The 20,515-nt window shown below is 45.1% G+C and overlaps 1 protein-coding gene across 3 annotated transcripts in view; it reads right to left on the bottom strand.

Moving 5' to 3' along the window:
- The window catches only part of LOC117358173 (G2/M phase-specific E3 ubiquitin-protein ligase-like), a 93,914-nt gene extending 74,420 nt beyond the window's left edge, over positions 1 to 19,494 (bottom strand). The window contains exons 1-2 of one of the 3 annotated variants that reach the window (XM_033939774.1): positions 19,434 to 19,494; positions 12,613 to 12,683 (exon numbers count right to left, since the gene is read on the bottom strand). In XM_033939774.1, coding sequence (XP_033795665.1) covers positions 12,613 to 12,676 — 64 coding nt within the window. In that variant the 5' untranslated portion in view covers positions 12,677 to 12,683; positions 19,434 to 19,494. Of the gene's footprint in view, positions 1 to 12,612; positions 12,684 to 18,667; positions 19,064 to 19,183; positions 19,233 to 19,433 lie in introns of those variants that run through there. The other 2 variants (XM_033939772.1, XM_033939773.1) reach the window with 2 other exon arrangements.
- Between the last annotated feature and the right edge of the window lie 1,021 nt (positions 19,495 to 20,515).

Here is a 20,515-nt window from a genome sequence, read left to right as displayed (position 1 = left end):
CCCCCTTGCCCCCCAGGTTTCTCATCGAAGTCCTATCTTCCCATCAATGTCCTAACCCTCCGGCCTTGCACCTGCACGACCTGGTGAGCTGTCTATACTTATGCAACACCCCAGCACCTCCCTCAGTACCCCATGATCCCCTTTTCCCTCAGGAATCTGTCCAATCCCTGTTTGAATCCCTGTACTGTACTCTGCCGGATCACTTCCTCCGGGAGCGCATTCCATTTGTCCACGACCCTTTGGGTGAAGAAAACTTCCTTGCATTTGATTTGAACCTATCTCCCTTCAGTTTCTCTGAGTGCCCCCTCATACCTGTCGTCCCTTTTAGTCTGAAGAACCTGTCCCTGTCCACCCTCTCTATGCCCCTAAGTATTTTGAAGGTCTCTATCATATCCCCCCTGAGCCTCCTCTTTTCCAGAGAGAAGAGCCCCAGTTTATCCAGCTTCTCGGCATATGGGCAGTTTTCCAGCCCTCTTACCAGTTTCGTTGCCCTCCTTTGGACTCTCTCAAGAACTGCCATGTCCTTCTTGAGGTGCGGCGACCAATATTGAACGCAGTATTCCGGATGTGGGCGCACCATCGCTCGATACAGCGGCATGATGACTTCCCACGTCCTGGTTGATATGCCCCTCTTGATGATGCCCAGCATCCTGTTGGCTTTCTTCGAGGCTGCTGCACACTGTGTGGATGGTTTCATGGATGGATCCACTAGCACACCCAAGTCTCTCTCAAGTCCGGTGTCTTCCAGCAATCTCCCCCCCATTTTATACTCGAACAACGGGTTCTTTTTCCCTATGTGCATGACCTTGCATTTATCTACGTTAAAGCGCATTTGCCATTTGTTTGCCCAGTCCTCCAGCTTATCGAGGTCCCTTTGCAGTTCCTCACACTCCTCCCTGGTCCTAACTCTGGCGCAGAGTTTGGTATCGTCTGCAAATTTTATAACCTCACACTTTGCCTCTGTTTCCAGGTCATTGATAAATATGTTGAAGAGTAGCGGCCCCAGCACCGATCCCTGCGGCACACCGCTCGTGACTCCCCGCCAGTCAGAATATTGGCCCTTTACTCCGACCCTCTGTAGTCTACCTGACAGCCAGTGCTTGATCCATCTGTGTACATCCCCGCCCACCCCGTGGTTCCACAGCTTCCTAAGCAGCCTTTCATGTGGCACCTTGTCAACGGCCTTTTGAAAATCGAGGTAAATGATGTCTATGGGTTCCCCTTTGTCCACCTGACTGCTTATTCCCTCAAAGAAGTACAGAAGGTTTGTCAAGCACGACCTTCCCTTACAGAATCCGTGCTGGCTTGTCCGCAGTAGGCCATTTTTCTCGATGTGCTCGCAAATGCTGTCCTTGATCATTGCTTCCACCATCTTCCCTATAACTGAAGTCAGGCTCACCGGCCTGTAATTCCCGGGGTCACCTCTCGATCCCTTCTTAAAGATAGGTGTGACATTCGCCAGTTTCCAGTCCTCTGGTACCTCTCCAGTTTTCAAGGATAGGTTGCAAACATGCTGGATTGCGCCCGCTATTTCCTGACTTAGTTCCTTTAGAACCCTTGGGTGGATCCCGTCCGGTCCCGGTGATTTGCCGCTTTTCAGTCTGTCAATCTGCTTGAGGACATCCTCCCGACTTACCTCTATATGCCCCAATCTTTTGGCCTGCTCCCCACTCATGAGCTCCTCTGAGTCCGGTATATTGGACGTGTCCTCGCTCGTGAAGACCGACGAGAAGAACGTGTTCAACCTCTCAGCTACCTCTTTATCCTCCTTAATCACTCCCTTCCTATCCCCATCGTCCAATGGCCCCACCTCCTCTCTTACTGGTTGCTTCCCCTTTACGTAACTGAAGAATGCCTTGAAGTTTTTCGCCTCCCTGGCCAGCCCCTCCTTGTATTTCCCTTTTGCTTTTCTAACCTCTCGGTGGCATTCCTTTTGGCATTTCCTGTGCTCCTGGTGATTTTCCTCCGTTGGATCCCTCTTCCATTTCCGGAAGGACATTTTCTTGTCACTGATTGCCCTCTTTACTTCAGGTGTCATCCAAACCGGGTCTTTTGACCGCTTGTTCTTACGGCCTTTCCTGAAACTGGGGATGTACAGTTTTTGCGCTTCCTGCAGTGTGTCCCTGAGAAGGGTCCAGGCGCTCCCTACAGTCTCCATCCTAAAGCCGTTCCTGAGCTTCCTCCCCACCATTTTCCTCATAGCAACATAGTTCCCTTTCCTGAAGTTGAGGGCAGTCGTTGCGGTCCTCCCCACTATGGGTGATCCCCTTTCTAATGTGAATCTGATCACGTTGTGATCACTGTTGCCTAGTGTTCCTCCCACTTCTACCCCTCTTGCAGGCCCCCCTAATCCGTTAAGGATGAGGTCAAGAGTAGCACCCCCTCGCGTCGGTTCCTTGACTAGTTGCTCCATGAAGCAGTCCCTCACAGCTTCTACGAATCCTGCTTCCCTCGTGGAGTTGGAGTGTCCCGTACTCCAGTCTATCCCCGGGTAGTTGAAGTCCCCCATCACTGTTACACTTCCAGTCCTGCATTCCTGTCTCAGTTCTGCTTCCAAGTCATGTCCTATTGTTTCTGACGCACCAGGCGGGCGATAATACAACCCCAGCTTTATGTCTGCACTCTTCTTTCCCGGCAATTTGACCCATAGCGATTCCAGCTCCTCTGCCTTTGTTGCCGTATCGATCCCAATCGAGTAGATATAGTCCTTTATATACAGCGCTATGCCTCCCCCCTTCTTGTGGGTCCTCTCCCTCCTGTAGAGCTTGTACCCTGGCAGCGCCACATCCCATTGATTTTCCTCTGTCCACCAGGTTTCTGTAATTCCTATTATATCCAGGTCCTCCCCCTTGGCCATGACTTCCAGTTCACCCATCTTAGCCATGAGGCTTCTTGCATTTGCGTATAAGCACTGTAGGTCCCGGTGTTTGTCCTCCACCTCTGCCTTTACCTGGGCCGCCTTCCCTTGGGTCTCGGGCCGTTTTCCCGCTCCCGGTGCCTCTGCTGTGCCCTCCGCCTTTACCCTCGCAACTCTCTTCCTTCCCTTGTCCCCTCCACCCCACCTCCCCGCTTTTCCCCGGGGAGTACCAGCCCCCTCCCGTGCTATCGTCCCCTGGGCCTTGGTTTGTTCCCCCTTGCCTTGTGGCTCCCCTTTGCCCTGTGGCTCCACCTTATTGCCTTCTGTTTGCACCCTGGTGCCATCTTGTCCTCCTGAATCCCCTGTTTTCCCCTTCCCCTTAGGCTTCTCCCAGCAAGTTGCTGTTACCTGGTGTTTCCCTCGCTGTCTGATCGCGAGTTCCATTGAACCCCCGTCCTCCTCCCTGCAGTCAGCCCGTTCAGCATCTTTTCTGGATACTGCTGTCCGAAGCGTCATCAGGTCAGCTGTCGGCTTTCCCCCTCTCTGTAGTTTAAAGCCCTCTTGATCTCCTTCTTTACGTTGGCTGCTAGTATTCTTGTTCCCGCCGTGCTCAGGTGCAGGCCATCCCGCCTGTAGAGCTTGCTCTTTCCCCAGAAGGACGACCAGTTCCTCACAAAGTGGAAGCCCTCCTCCTTGCACCACCTCCTCAGCCACGCATTCACCTCCTGGAGCTCGGCCTGCCTCCTTGCATCTGCCCTCGGGACCGGCAGGATCTCCGAGAATGCTATCCTCTGTGACCTCCGTTTCAGCTTCCTTCCCAGGACCCTGAACTGGTCTGTTAGCACAGGCATGCTGAAATTCCTCCGGCTCACATCATTTGTTCCGACGTGGACAATTAGTGCTGTCTCCTCCGTTTTGGCTCCGTCCAAGATCCTCTCGATTCTGTCGGCAATGTCCTTTGTCCTGGCCCCAGGGAGACATGTCACCAGCCGGTCCTCTCGACCTCCGGCTACGTGACTGTCCACCTCCCTCAGGATCGAGTCTCCCACAACAATTGCAGTCTTTCCCTTCCTCAAGAGCCTCCTCTGCCTCAGGTCCGTGTCCATGGTGAATCTGGGCGCTCCTCCCTCGAGGTCCTTGGCCTCCTCTACCCTCCTGGCCTCTCCACTGGCCTCTCCACTAGGTCCATCCTCCGGTGGGTCCTGGCTCTCGTCTGATGACACCTGTCTGAGTTGCTGCTGGTTCTGCTCCTCGACCCTCCTGTAGCTCTCCTCGATGAATCTCTCAAGGTCCCTCACCTGATCTTCAATGGAGCTGTTTCTGTCTGGATCCTCAGACGCCTGGCATGGCTCCTCTGAAGCGTGCAGCCCCTCCAGGTCCTGAACCCTGGCCTGCAATCTCGCGACCTCATACTTCAGGCCTTCCAGCTCCCGGCACCGACCGCATATGTACTCCTGCCTTCCCGAGGGGAGGTAGTCGTACATATGGCACCCCATGCAGTATACTGGAAAGCTCTGGTGTATTCCGGCTGCCTCCATTTCTATCTTATCCGCTCCGCTCTCCGGTCTCCCTCAGCTCTCCGCTCTGCTCCTTTGGTCCGTCTATTTGCTCTCCGCTCTCTTGTCTGCCTGCTCTGCTCTCTCCTCTGGCTCTCACCACTCTGGTCTCCTCTGATCTGTTGATGTCCTCACTCCCTCGCTCTCCCTCTGTCTGCTGCTGCTGTGTCCTCTCTCCCTCTGCCTGGTGCTGCTGTGTCCCCTCTCCCACTCTCACTCTCCGCCTGCTGCTGCTGTGTCCTCTCTCCCTCTGCCTGCTGCTGCTGTGACCTCTCACCCACACTCACTCTCTGCCTCCGGTTGTGTGCTGACCTTGGTGTAGTGCCCTGGCCCTTCTCAAGGCTCTTCGCAAAGGCGCTCTCGCTAAGGCGAGCGCCTTTGCCGCTCGCCTTCGCCGCGCGCCGAATGGCCGCGCGCCATTGGCTCTGCCCCTTTTAAGGCGGAGCTCCGAGGTCCGATGACAGAGGGGTGGGCGGAGCTACCTCTCACCTCTACCCCTCGCTCTGCACTCTCTCTGTGCCCTCCTGGCTCTCCTCCTCTCCTAACCCCTGCCTTCCAAGTCTCTCTCTTGCCTCTCTCCCTCTGTGTCTGCTTGCAGGCAAGCTGGGCTCGTTCGGTGTTGGCTCCGCCCCTTTTAAGGCGGAGCTCCAAGGTCCGACGTCGGAGAGGTGGGCGGAGCTACCTCTCGCCGCTACCCCTCACTCTGCACTCTCTCTGTGCCCTCCTGGCTCTCCTCCTCTCCTAACCCCTGCCTTCCAAGTCTCTCTCTTGCCTCTCTCCCTCTGTGTCTGCTTGCAGGCAAGCTGGACTCGTTCGGTGTTGGCTCCGCCCCTTTTAAGGCGGAGCTCCAAGGTCCGACGTCGGAGGGGTGGGCGGAGCTACCTCTCGCCGCTACCCCTCGCTCTGCACTCTCTCTGTGCCCTCCTGGCTCTCCTCCTCTCCTAACCCCTGCCTTCCAAGTCTCTCTCTTGCCTCTCTCCCTCTGTGTCTGCTTGCAGAGAGAGACTTGGAACTTCATTGCAATGCAACAAAAAATGAGATGAAACTAAAAACTATACAAAAAATTAGATTGCCATGGAATGGTATCTGAAAAACAATGACCATAAATGCTCACAGTCTAAGCCAGTGTTTCTCAACTTCTTCAAGCCATGTACCCCCTAAGCCTAACAAATACCAACTGAATACCTCTGGTCAATTCCTTTTGTTTTTTGCAAGCTCTGCCCCTGACTCCACCCCCATAATAATAGTACTAATTGTAATGCAATTTCTTCCATCCATTTTTCATATACACACAATATAATCTTATTAATACATAATGGAAACCATGCCTCTCCCTTCTGTGTTGAGTTCGTACCCCCTCCCCCTCTCTGCCTTCCAGCCATTGTCCAAGAATCGTGCTCTTTCTCCCTCCACCCGCCACTCCTTTTTCCCTTTGTTCGAACCGCACTGCTCTTTCTGCATTCAGCAGCATGTTCAGGGGACGCACAGCAGGCAGCCATTTACACGCTGCATGTGGCTGACCCACAAGCCTTACCTCCGATGTCAGCCCTGATGTTGGAGAGAAGGTTTCCAGGTAAGTTACGTGCAGTGTGTAAATCGCTGCCTGTTGTGTGTCCCCCGACAAGCTGCTGAAGGCAGAATGAGCAAGGAGGTAAATGGGACCCCCCCCACTAACCCAGAAGTATTTCCTCTGACATCAACTCTAACATCAGAGGGAAGCCCTGTGGGTCAGCTTCGGGAGGGAGGAGCAGGGAACCCTGGCAGCGGGTGGGGCGGGAAGCAAGGAGGGATCAGCAGGCAGAGACGGAGGGTGGACAGGGATCTCTGGCAGCAGCTTCAGCTTCAGCAGGTGGGGTGGGCTGCAAAAAGGGATCCCCGGCGGTGGTTGTGGCTTCGATGGACGGACAGGGAACATCTTCTGCGGCGGCCAGGCCATGTAGCCCCAACAAGCGGCCTGCGTATCCCTAAAGATACGGGTTCTTTATGTTGAGAAACACTGGTCTAAGTAACAAAAATCAGGATCTGCAAGCCCTAATGATAGAGGCAGATTTGGATATTGTTGCTATCGCACAGACGTGATTCAGAGATTACCATGGATGAACACAAACATACCGGGCTATAATCTTTTAGGAAGGACAGGTTGAAAAGGTGGAGTAGCTTTCTATATAAAGACCAAAATCCAAGTAACTGAAATGCAGGGGGTCTGGGGAAAGGAAGAAGTGATATGGATCGCTTTGAAAAGAGATTAAACTTCTATTTACGTTGGTGTTGTCTACAGACCTCCAACTCAATCACAGCAAATTGATAAAGATAATAATAATAACAACTTTATTTTTGTATACCGCAATACCACAAAACAGTTCAGAGCGGTTTACAGGGGAAGAGACTGTACATTTACAGCGAAGTTACAGAATATCAGAAAACAGTTCAGAGCAGTTTACAGGAGATGAGAACTGTACATATGCAATGAAGGTACAGAGAATTAGTTATCAAGTGTATGGTATAAACCAGTGGCAATTACAAAATGATCCAATAACTGTTGCAAGGGGGATGCAGAAAGGGGAAAGGAAAAATAACTGGGGAAGAGGGGGAGGAGGGGTAGGGAGGGAGGCGAGGTTGAGATTAGTAGTTTGGTTGGGAGGGCGGGGGTTAGAGGAATTTATCAAAGAGGTATGATTTGAGAGATTTCCTGAAGGATAGATAAGTTGGGGCAAGAGAGATGAGGGTGGTCAAGCAGTCATTCCATTTGCCAGCTTGGAAAGAGAGGGTTTTGTCGAAGAATCTTTTGTAGATGCATCCTTTTGGGGAGGGGTAGGCAAACAGGTGGGCATTACGTGTACGTTTAGAGCCTGGGAAGACGAAGTGGCGTGACAGGTATATCGGGGCTGAGCCAGTTAGGGTTTTGAAGCAGAGGCAGGCGAATTTGAAGATGACCCTTGCTTCAAATGGTAGCCAATGAAGTTTTCTGTAGAAAGGGCTGATATGGTCTGACTTGGTTACAGATATCCAAAAGTTGGGAAATAAAGGGGAGGTGCTGTTGCTGGGTGATTTGTGAATGCTTTCAAGGGGCTATGCTCAGACAAATGGTAACAGAACCCATGAGGAAAAAAGCAATACTGGATCTGATACTCACAAATGGGGAAAGTGTCTCTAATGTCTGAATGGGTACCTACTTAGGAAGTAGCGACCATCAAATGGTTTGGTTTGATATAACATCTAAAATGGAGGGTGGCTACACAAACTCAAAGTTCCTCATGAGAGGCTACTACGAAAATTAAAGAGTCATGGGATAAGAGGCAATGTTCAATTGTGGATTAAGAATTGGTTATCGGACAGAAAACAGAGAGTAGGGTTAAATGACCATTTTTCTCAATGGAGGAGGGTAAATAGTGGTGTGCCACAGAGATCAGTACTGGGACCTGTGCTATTTAACTTATTTATAAATGATCTGGAAACTGGAACTACAAGTGAGGTGATTAAATCTGCAGGCGACACTAAACTATTCAAAGTTGTTAAAATGTATGCAGACTGTGAAAAACTGCAGGAAGATCTTAGGAAATTGGAAGACTGGGCATCCAAATGGCAGATGAAATTTAATGTGGACAAATGCAAAGTGATGCACATTGTGAAGAATACCCAAGAAAAAAATCTGGGTATCATTGTAGACAATACGCTGAAACCTTCTGCCCAATGTGCAATGGAGGCCAAAAAAGCAAATAAGATGCTAGGAATTATTTTAAAAAGGGATGGTAAACAAGACTAAGAATGTTATTATGCCTCTGTATCGCTCCATGGTGCAGTCTCACCTTGAGTATTGCATTCAATTCTGGTTGCCTTATCTCAAAAATGATATAGCGGAACTAGAAAAGGTTCAAAGAAGAGCAACCAAGATGATAAAAGGGATGGAACTCTTTTTGTATGAGGAAAGACTAAAGAGGATAGCGCTCTTCAGCTTGGAAAAGAGACGACTGAGGGGAGATATGATTGAAGTCTACAAAATCCTGAATGATGTAGAATGGGTACAAGTGGACTGATTTTTTTACTCTGCCAAAAATTACAAAGACTAGGGGATACTCAATGAAGTTACAGGGAGATAATTTTAAAACCAATAGGAGGAAAAGCACAGTTACTTACCGTAACAGGTGTTATCCAGGTTACAGCAGGCAGATATTTTTACTGATGGGTGATGTCACCGATGGAGCCCCGGTACGGACACTTCAAGAACTTGGAAAGTTCTTGATAGCCCGCACCGTGCATGCGCGAGTGCCTTCCCGTCCGACGTAGGCACACGGTCCCTCAGTTACGATAAGTCAGCTAAGAAGCCAACCCGGGGAGATGGGTGGGTTGTGAGAATATCTGCCTGCTGTCCCTGGATAACACCTGTTATGGTAAGTAACTGTGCTTTATCCCAGGACAAGCAGGCAGCATATTCTCACTGATGGATGACCTCCAAGCTAACAGAAATGGGATGGTGGGAGTATTGGCCAAAGAAAATATAATTTGAAATACAAAATGGCCGGAGTTCCCATCCCATCTGGAGAAAAAATCTAGACAGTAGCGAGAAGTAAAGGTATGAACTGAGGACCAAGTTGCAGCTGTACAGACGTCGAGCATAGATGTAGACACCAATTAGAAACATCAACATCACCGACAGGAACAGTGAAAACATGCCGATGCCGACAGAAGTCGTGGACATGAAAGAAAACACTGTTAAAAAAGGAAGCACCGGTACTAATGGGTACAACAGCAGTACCAAAATGCAACACTCCATAGATGAAAAAGCCAGTATCAAGGCACATATCACCCTCGGAGCAGAAGGAAAAGGACACCGGTACTCCTGGTCTATGACTAGTACCGACGATGACACTCTGAAGCAGAAAGAAAGGGACACTGGTACTCACGGCCATGACCGGTACTGAAAGTGTCACTCCGGAACAGAAAGAAAAGAACACTGGCACCCATGGGCCATGACCAGTACCATCGGTGCCGCTCCTGGAGGAGAAAGAAAGACACCGGTACCCTTGGTTCCCGACCAGTACCATTGGTGTCATTCTGGAGCAGAAATAAAATAATACCAGTACCTTGGTCCATGACCGGTACCATAGGTGTCGCTCTGGAACAGAAGGAAAGAACACTGGTACCTTTGGTTCATGACCGGTACCATCGGTGTCGCCCCTCGCTTCCAAGATGAGCATGCCCGTATCAAGGCAGTCATTGACAGCGAAGCGGAGCTAGAGAGAGGGCTGAAAAAAGGTCGGCAGGACTTGACTCACTGCTACAATGACCAAGGTCGGCAGGATTAGACTCGCTGCTACAATGACCTGAAGCCCAAAGAAGAAAGGAGCAGCAACTTACCAAAAGGAAAATCGTCCAAGTCAGTGCGGACTGGAGGAGCAGTGTCGGAAGTACACTGAGTACCGAATCACTGACACCGGCGGGAAACTGCTTCCGAAGAATCCACATGGAAATGCGCTGAAGAGGAAAAAAGCAAGGGAAGAAAAAACTGACAAGGCCGAGGTCCCGACATTGCTAAAATCACAGAAGGGTGTCAGTGAAGGCAAGTTCCATAACAAAACAACTACGTTTGTGAGGAAAACTGGGCTGGTAAAAACCTGCACGGAACAAGAGCCATGAAGAGAGGAGAAAACAAGATGGCGATCCATAAAGCCCCACAAGGCCAAACCAACAACGGTAAAGAAAAAAATAAACTATAATTGTTTGTGGGTTTAAAAAATAAAAATTTAAACTTTCAGGAAAAGAAGAAACTGACGAAAAAGTCAGAAAACTGCGAGAGCAGGAAGGCAGCGAAAAGAAAAATTTTCAACAGCCATTGAAAACGTGACTTCTTAGCTCCACGGAAACTAAGAAACTGAGGGACCACGCACCTATGTTGGGCAGGAAGGCACTCGCATGGGCTATCGAGAACTTTCCAAGTTCTTGAAGTGTCCGAACCAAGGCTCCGTCGGTGACGCCACCCAAGCTGCTTGCTTGTCCTGGGATAATATTTTTTTCACTCAGAGAATAGTTAAGCTCTGGAATGTGTTGCCAGAAGTTGTGGTAAGAGTGGTTAATGTAGCTGGTTTTAAGAAAGATTTGGACAATTTCCTGGAGGAAAAGTCTATAGTCTGTTATTGAGACAGATATGGGGGAAGTCACTGCTTGCCCTGGATTGGTAGCTTGGAATGTTGCTACTTTTTGGGTTTTTGCCAGGTACTAGGGACCTGGATTGGCCACTGTGAGGACAGGATACTGGACTAAATGATCCAGTAAAGATTCTCTTATGTTCTTATGTAATGTATGTGAGGATAGAATGTGGAACATAGCTTATCGAATTCTTTCCAATCCTGTGTGTGCATGTACATTATATTTGTGCTGTCTTTGTGTATGTTTTTAATTTGAGAGAGGGGAAGAGTATGTTGGAAAGAAGAAATAAAAGCAGGCGTGATTAAAATATGAAAACATGATATGTCACTGTCAAAAGATTTCAAATGATGGATTTTATAATTTATTTAATTTATTTCTTAACCGCCTATAACTAAGCGGTTTACAGCATAAAACATTCACAATAATTCAAAGAGCAACATATAACAATACTTTCAGTACACACATTTAACCCACTAAAAATAGCAGCCTGCATCTCTACCACTAGATGGCAATACATTTGGCAAAAGAAAGTTACTAACGGCCTCTTTTACAAAGCTGCGCTAGCGGCTGTCGCATGGCAACAGCCCCGAAGCCCTTTAAATCTCTATGGGCTTCGGGGCTGTTAGCGCATTGCAGCCGCTAGCGCGGCTTTGTAAAAGAGGCCGCAAGTGTCACCAGGCAGAGTAACCATTAAAAAAGCTATATGAACCAAACATCTGACTGACAAAGAGCCAAACCAGTAAGGAAAGGAGTATTGGATCAATAGAGGGAGAGGTGCTTGGTGGAGAATGCCTCGTGAAAGAACTTCCAGTTCTTCTGCAAATATTTTTTTATGTGTGTCGTGTTTTTTTGTGTGTATCTATATTTTGTTTGTATGTATGTAAGTACACACATTCAAGTTTGTATCTAGTATGTATATGTCTGGATTTTTTAGGAGCTGTGCATTAGAGAATGACACGGTGACAAAATTCATCACTGTTCCCGTCCCCGCGGATAACCGCGGTAAACAATCTTCATGTCATTCTTTAAGGAGAGAGGGAAGAATCAGAGTATGAATGGCCACAACCACTGACCCTCAAGCTTTGCTTTGAAGAATGCTGGTGTAGAAGGACTGAGGCTGAAATAGACACTAAAAAATGAAATGGGATTATTTCCCGCGGTTATCCGCGGGGACGGGAACGGTGATGAATTTTGTCACCGTGTCATTCTCTACTGTGCATATCTGTTTTGTCAGTGTTCCCTGTGTGTCTGTTTCATATATGTATATACAAGTACCTGTTTCTCTCTGTTTTCTTTGTGATTATGTGCAAGATCAGTCTTAGAAATTGAAGGGTCCTGACCAGTTTGCCCTTACCCCTGCCTTGCTCCACCCTCTGCCTAGCCCCACCCCACCTAGCCCCACCCCCTGTTGACTAGATGCTTTTTAAAGAATTTTTTAAAAAATTATTATAGAAATTTCAACTAAAAACAAATGGTATATAACAACTAATTCAAATAAGCACAGTATTATCATAGGAAATCTTCCCCTGCTAAGTGAGGGATAGAAGTGCTGGAGGGCCGTGGGGTCCCTAGGAGCAGGAAACCCTGTGTGATTGCCCCTGTTGCCCCCTTCCTAAGACCGGTCCTCATTATGTGTGTCTGTATGTCTCTGTTTTGTGTGATATTGTGTGTGTCTGTATCTGTATTGTCTGTCTGTGTGTCTGTGATTGGAAGCTGAAATGAGAGGTGCAATTCAATGTTAAGTAAATCAATGTCTGCACAGTGCAATTACTTCTTCCGTAGAAAGACACTGGGCCAATTTATTTTTTTGGGGGGGGGAGTGGGGGGGAATATATTTTGATGGCATGCCAAGTCCAGTCGGCCCATTTTTGAACTTGATATGCTTTTTCATTAGTTTTTCCTCTACACCAAATTTGGTCACATTCCATTAAGCTTTTGGAGAGCTAGATAGAAAGACAGAAAGATGAACAGACATATTTTTGTCCCCTTTGTATAATATCTTTATAACATTCCATTAGGTTGGAAATAATGAAAGAAGAAAGTCTCATTTCGTACCTGGTTCTTGAAAGAGTACATCACTGGAAGTTTGTGAGTTTTTGGTGATCAATTTCTTTCTCATTGTTGATCTTTTTTTAAGGACAAGAAAAAAATTAGCATAAAAAATTGTTCAGGTATTAAACAGTAGAACAATTGTTTTAAATTAATCTTTCATATTCTGCGTAGATGACTGATATAAAGTTACAGTTAAATAATTTGTATTCTGCTATTGCCAACAAATAGTTCATAACGGATAAAATACAAAGAACTGGATTAATTAAACTAGGATATATATATAAATAAAAAGGCATTATGGGGCTCATAATCGAAAGAGAAAAACGTCCAAAAACCGGCCTAAGTCGGCACTTGGACGAAATTTTCTCTAAAACGTCCAAATGCCGATAATCAAACCGGGTTTTGGACGTATTTCTAAACGACTTAGGCCTTCATAGTGCCGCCCAATGTCCAAAGCTAAACGGGGCGTTTCGGGAGGCGTGTCTAGGGCAGGAGTTGGGCGGGACATGGGCCAGCTTAGACTTAGTCGTACAGCATGTATAACCGAAGGTTAAACAACAGAGCCTAGAGGAAACTTGGACGTTTTGACTTAGACCATCTAAAACCAGATAATCACTGAATACACATAACACAGACCCCCACACACTACCCCAATGTTCACCAACACCCCCCCACCCCAATAAAAATTTTAATCATAACTTCAAATTTCAGCCTCCAGACCATCATCATCTGGCTGCCTAGTATAGGAAAGCCTAGTCGTCCAGCCCAGAGCCAGCTTAAGTCATCTTAGGAGTGGGTTTGGGACCCATAGAGAGATGGACCCATGCCCATAAGCCCCTGTAATCACTGTATTGATATTGAAACATGTGCACTCCCCTATACACCCCCAAAATCCTTTTGTACTGGCATATAAGTGTCTCCTGCATCCATAAGGGCTATAGGGATGGTAGATAAGTGGGTCTAGGAGATTCTGGAGGTGGTTTGGGGGGCTCACCGTCACCTATAAGGAAGCTGTAGTGAGGGGAAGCCATGGCACCCTGTTTGTGAAGTTCACAGCAGTGCCCTGTAAGGTACCCCACTATTTAGGTGCCCTGTTTGGGTGTTCTGTCACTCACTTTGCAGGCCCCTCCCACGTCCAACAGGGCTTGTTCTAGACGTTTTTGACTTGGACGGATATTTGGATGAAAATGGACTAAAAAGATAGACGTTTTAGATCAGATCTGCAGGACGTCTAATTTGGACGATTTTCAAAAGTCAAAAGATATTGGACGTCTCTTTCGAAAATGGGACTTAGGCACTTTTTGACTTTGGCCGACTTGCGAAATGGACGTAAACGGACTTAGACATCCCTTTCGATTATGCCCCTCCACCTTATTAATTACTATGACTGAATTTCTGAAACAAAAAAGTTTGAAGTGCTTTTTAAAAAATGACAAGAATTACTATAGATCATATTTGAAATGGCAAGAAAGACCATACAGAGGCAGCCTAAGGAAAGGACATAGTAAACAATCTTTTAGATACAATTCCCTTTAAATTAGGGAACTGTAATGTTAACACCTCCCCCACCCCTTTATCAAGCTGCACTAGAGGCTTTTAGCATGGGCCAGTGAGGTAAGTGCTTTGACGCTCATAGGAATTCTATGAGCTTTGGAGCATTTATTGCACAGGCCCATGCTAAAAGCTTGATAATAGGGGCCCAAAATATTCTGAACATAATAATATTGTCCAATAAATGGCCTGCAAGTTAAATTGTTCATATATTGTGGGGTCAATCTATATAAGGGTAAAGCTATATAAGAAGGTGTAATTCTATCTGATTTTCTTAATTTATAAATTAATCAAACAGTTGAATGGAAGATTAGGTTCTTACCTCGGTAATCTTCTTTCTGTTTTAAAACATAGGATCCTGTACTGAAGCTGTTGTCCTACTCTAGTCGCATACCTTGCAGATGGTTGTCACTCAAATCTCTCAACTCCTCATCTTTAGCAGTGGAGAATAGCTCCCTCTTCAGTTAGTACCAAAACAATTGAACTCCACTAAACAGAAAAAAAGAGGAGGGGCACAGGGAGCTTAAGAACATAAGAATTGCCATACTGGGACAGACTGAAGGTCCATCAAGCCCATTATCCTGTTTCCAACAGTGGCCAACACAGGTCCCAAGTACTTAGCTAGATCCCAAGTATCAAAACAGATTCTATGCTGTTTATCCTAGGAATAAGCAGTGGAGTTCCCCAAGCTATCTCAATAATGGCCTATAGACTAGTGCTGCCTGATTCAGGAAAAAAATTTTTGATTTGATTCAGCCTATTGAATCGATTTTTCGATTCAATTTTTTTTTTTTTTCCAAACATCCTGGAAGTAGCAAGCAGTTTTACTCTGCGAATCGATATTCTGGAGCGTTGGTGTCACGGCCCTGAAGCAGTGGCTTAAAAGTCACGAAAATCGCGATCGTCGGCCTGGCTCTTTTCTAACTAACCTGTTTTTTCTAGTTAGTTCTGACTATTTTCAGGCTCCCACCTGCCAGTAATAAGTTATATGCGAAATTTTTTTGCCAGTGATGCTTAGGTGGAAGAGAGTGAAAACACCTCTCTGTGTCTGAGGCTTTTCTTTTGCCTTAAAATTTTTTATTTTTTTTTTGGAAATGTCATCTTGTTAAATCTTTCTGGTCTACCATCCTATTATTTTTAGGTTCATTATGGAATTGTCAATTGGTGGAATCTCCAAAAGGGGTGTTATTTGGTAAAGCAGCAGCTTGTGGGGTTTTTGGACAGAATAGATGTATTCTATTTCAAAAGGCATGTATGATTGGTCATAAATGCATATTGCAATATTGGTTACAAAAAGATCCTCCTAGTTATTGGCATTGGAGGAATCAATTCCATCGTTTAATTTTATTTGAGGTTTGGGAGGTTTGTAAATTTCCTAGAAGAACGCGTTTATTTTTTTAAAATTTGGGACCCTTATATACAAAAATTATCCTCAAAAGCAAGAAGTATGATTCTTAATACTTTATATTAAATCTATGTAAATGTTCTTTGCATTTTTATATATTTGGTATTTCATGTCACCTTTCATTCTAGGGTAGGGGGAAATAGGAAGGATGATTTTAATATGTGTTAAATTACTTGAAGTGTATTTCTGTTTAATTAATTTATTATAATGTTATAATAATATTAAAAAACAATCTAAGGTAATTCTTTAAAAATGTTATAAATGAAATAAATAGAATGAAGGGGGAGAAGGGTAGGGGGAAAGGGAAGGGATCAAGGGGGGTATAGAAAGGAATGGATTAGGTATATAGAAATATATTTTGGAGGAATGATAAAAATATGTATACAAATATTATTATTAATTTAATTGTAATGAATATCTCTTTGTATCTTATTATTGTATATTTATTTGATTCCTTCAATAAAATGTTATAAATTTTTAAAAAAATACTTTTTCTGGCATTGGTTGTACCGACCTAATGGAGTGATTTGTTTTCTAGTATATAGGATTTATTTTATAACCTCTTCACCCACCCCACTCCCTTTGCCCTCTTCTACCCAAACTGCTGCTGTGATGTAAACACAATAAACAAACAAAAAAGACTTTTCCTCTCTCTGTTAAATGCTAACTCACGTTCGCGGTCTAATTACCAGCTCTGGCAGGATACACATTTCAAGTCTGACACATTGTAATCACAAAACAGAAAATAAAATTATTTTTTCTACCTTTTGTTGTCTGATCATTATTCAAATCAGATAACTCGCTTGCCAGGGTCTCCTGCCTATTTGTCATTTTCTTCTTTCTCCATACTAACCATCCATCTTCCATCTCTGTCCTCCCCTTCCATTTCCCTTCCTCTCCCAGAGGTCTGGCATCTTTCCTTTTTTTTGTCTTCATCCCTGCAGCTGCAGCGATGGACCCCACCATCCCCAGATCCACCATCTCTCCTTTTCTCAACTACCCTTTCATCCAGCATCTCTCTCTTCTTCCTCACCACCCCAGGGTCCACCTGCGGGCTGCTACAGGTGTACTCAGGAGATTTACTTGCCAATTTCAGACATGTCTTTCATGTTTGAAACTCTGCGTTCGTTGACACATTTGTAAGCTCTGAATTCCCTCTAAAGTAAGATGTTCTTTCACATCATTCACAGTTGACCAATATATTAAATGGAAGAAAAGATGCTGTGTACCAACATCTTGCAAAACATCACCAACATGAGCTCTGACCATCTGTCAGCATTTCCCTTTTAAATTAAAACCCAACACAGCTTTCCATCTTTTGTGCTGCAGCAGGAGCCCAAATTTGTTGGTTTATGAAATGCAATCTCTTTTTTCTGGGGTGGTGAAATGAGAGAGTTGAATTTGATCAGTCAAAAGTAAAAATAAACAATAAGGGAGTGATTCTATAAGGAGCCACTTAGTTGCTAAGAACATGCATAAATGCTAGTTATTTATGCCTATAAGTGAAGACAAATACACATTAAAAAGCAATTTGTAACGATTTAAAATTCTGTACCATACAACAGAGTTTCAGCTATAAAGGAATCTCCATCTTGCACAGTAGATTTTTCCCTGCCTTAATTCTGATGCTTAAGATATCACTAAACATGTAATATTGCAATCAATAGGCTTTGAATCTGAATCATAACCAGCCTTCCAGTAGAGGAGCAAATGAATCGTCATGAACTGCCTCACTCCATATTTTAAGGACATCACCCTCAGCTGTGGACATGGTAATAAATCAGCAGAAAAGATAGCATAATAACATATGTGACCTCGAGTCTTGACTGATGGATTAAGATGTGAAGTATTTTCTGAGGCAAACGTAGCTTATGGCTAGGCCTCTATAAATAAATCATAGACCCTGGTAATATTACATATCATCTTCTTGACATTTAACCTCTTCTTGTGAGAAGGATAGTAATGTAACACAATATAGTTTCAGGTGACATATCTTAGTGGAGAGTTTTAGAGTGGAGCGTTTGACCTATATCTAAATGTTGCCCCCCCCCCACCCCTAATTACGGCAGCCTGCAGAGAGGATTGCCAGTGCTGTAGCGATCCTTGCAGGTCGCCTTCGTTCTCAGGAGCACGTTCCCTCTGCCGCAGTCCCGACCCTCCTCTGACGTCACTGGCAGGATCATGGAAGATTGAACGTGCTCCTTAGGACGACAGCAGCCTGCAAGGATCGCTACAACACTGGCGATCCTCTCTGCAGGCTGCTCCGCTGCTGTAATTAAGAAAAGTTAAGAGGAAGATTGGGTCCCGAATCAGCAAGGTCGATTTTTTAAAAATATGAATCAATTCACCCAAAGTGAATCGGTGAATCAATTCGAATTGGGAATCAGGCACTACTAGTGAACAACACTTTCTAGTAACTTGGATGAGAAGGGGAGGAAAGAGATGGGGTTAAGAGTCAAAAGCAACCTAAAAAAAGTGAGCTTTTAGTCTGGATTTAAATACTGTCATTGATGAACCCCATTCAAGAACAATATCAGAGAAATGAACTTTATCATGGATAAGAAGGGGAGGAAAGAGATGGGGTAATAGTTGGAAGGGTAGGTAGAATCTAGTTAAGTATTTTGTTGAGTGGTGTAATTACAGCATGTTTAAAAGCATCCTGTTTGAAGACAGTTACTGTAGACAGTGATAGGTTGAAGATATGACAGATGGAAGGGATGACAGTCAGAGAAATGGTGCTGAGTAGATGGGTAGGAATTGGATAATTTGACTAATTCTCTTAACTCCAACCCTCGTCGTCTCTTTGTCCCACTGAACTCTCTACTCAAAGTGCCTTCACCTCCAACCCCTCATCATTCTTCCTCCAGATTATAGCTGAGTACTTCCATGACAAGGTTCACAAAATGAGTATTTATTAATTTTTGATCCGCATGAGCCACAGAGTTCATTATTTTTGTAATAGGGAAACCTACTGCAGGTTTAGTGTACAAAAGTGTACTAAAATTGTTACTTACAAATGAGTATTTTTTTCACTTTTGATCCGCATGGACCACATCGAGTTGTGATATACCTAACTTATAGGCATATGATCTGAATACTCACTAGGGTCATCCAGAAAACCTGAATCATTTTCGCCATTGGGGCTCACCAGAGATGAAAGGCAAATGGACTGTTCGTAAGTTTTGAAGACTTGTTTTAAAAACATCCAGCCCTAGTAGTCACTGTAGCCCTTCTCTCACTACACCTTGCCCCACGTGGAGACTGTTCACAATGAGTAGCACTTTCTTCAGAAAACTGTCAGCTACCCTGAGCTTCATGTCAAACGAATACAAGGCAACTTTTCAAAGTGATTGGGAACGCTAAATCCAATAAAAATTAACCCCTCACTCAACACAGTCATAGAAGTCAGTTTAGCACTCCAGTCACTTTGAAAGTGTGGCTCTTATGGACACAGTCAACGAGTTTGCTTCATCACCCCCAAAGCTGATTCCTACACTTCACGCATGTTCGGCATACAATGCACTAATAGAAATGCTCCCATCTCACGTGGTCTAGGAACCACGAAGCAGGGACGGGCGAGGGGGAAAACAAGCGAACGCAAGCGTGCGCGCGTCCTACCTGGCGCGTACCATCTCTGCTTGCGGGTAGTTGAGGCGCGCGCGTGCGCGCTAGGCCACATGCAGTGGGGAAGAGGCAGGTGGTGGAGTGTAGGTGAGCGGCGGGCAGGATCCTTGGAAAAAGGGACGGCGGCAGCGGTGCTTTTCCTGAGGCCTGTCAGGGGTGACCGCTACAAGAGCCGCGCGAGCTGGCTCGCGACACAGAAGGGGACTATGACCGCAGCGCCCCCCCCCTCCTTACGTACACTGACCAGCGTTAGCCTCGGCTGTATATGAGAGAGCTCCCGCTGCACAGCTGGAGCTGGCCAGAACAGAAGTGAAAACGCAATAGTGGCAATAGGAACCAGAAAGTGGGAAGATGCTGTCCTGTAATAATATTGTTCTCCTTTGTAAATATAAATATTTTTTCCACGTTTTTAAGTTTAATCACGATCGTATATCGTAGCAACTTATGTTTTCAACTCCTAACTCCCTCTCACTTCTGTCAGATACCAATACCCACTGTATCATTTCCTCTACCATAATCTCCCCAACCCTGAAATGTCCTGTCTAAATTAGATTGTAAGCTTTTCTGAGAAGGGACCGTTTATTGTATGTTAAAATGTACAGCGCTGCGTATGCCTTTCAGCGCTTTAGAAATAATAAATAGTAGTAAAAGGCTTAGGCCAATAAAATCCGCCTTTGGAAGCTGGAGGGTGACAAAAGGTAAAACACGGATTTCCCCAGATCCTCTATCAATTTTAAGATTTCACTGTTTCCTTTTTTTTTTTTTTTTTTACAGTTCAATAAATTTTTATTCAGTATTTTAAAAAATACAAGGAGCAATTCAAATACATAAAAGTAGTATAACATTTTGCATTAATATACAGTTATTTATAAAGGCCCATATTATTAAGAAAAGCTCAGAGTATTGGATTTGTTTGTGGTGATGTATGACAATAGAAAGTGAAATAGAACAAAGTAAAAATTGAAAGAGAGAGGAAAAAAGAAGAGAGAAAGAAAAGAAAAAAAAATAAATTTTAAAGAGAGGAGAAGACAGGAGTGTCTACATAGTAGAATGTACATATGAATCTAAAAATGACCAGGGTGATTTTTTGTTTTTCCAATTCATGGATTTACGGAGTGAAATTTTATTTTCATATGCATATGATTCAAATCTGTGGTACATACATAGAGAGTTCCACCAAAAAGTATAATCTAATAACGAAGATGATTTCCAATTTTTCAGAATATGCATGAGAGCAGTCACAAACATGGTATCAATGAGTTTAGGAGGACAATTTTGATTGAGCGAAACAGGGGTGTTGAGATCGAAGGATTATAATGTCCATAG

This window comes from Geotrypetes seraphini, chromosome 3, assembly GCF_902459505.1.
Source record: "Geotrypetes seraphini chromosome 3, aGeoSer1.1, whole genome shotgun sequence".
Lineage (NCBI taxonomy): Eukaryota > Metazoa > Chordata > Amphibia > Gymnophiona > Dermophiidae > Geotrypetes > Geotrypetes seraphini.
This window is presented reverse-complemented; position numbering and strand designations above follow the sequence as displayed.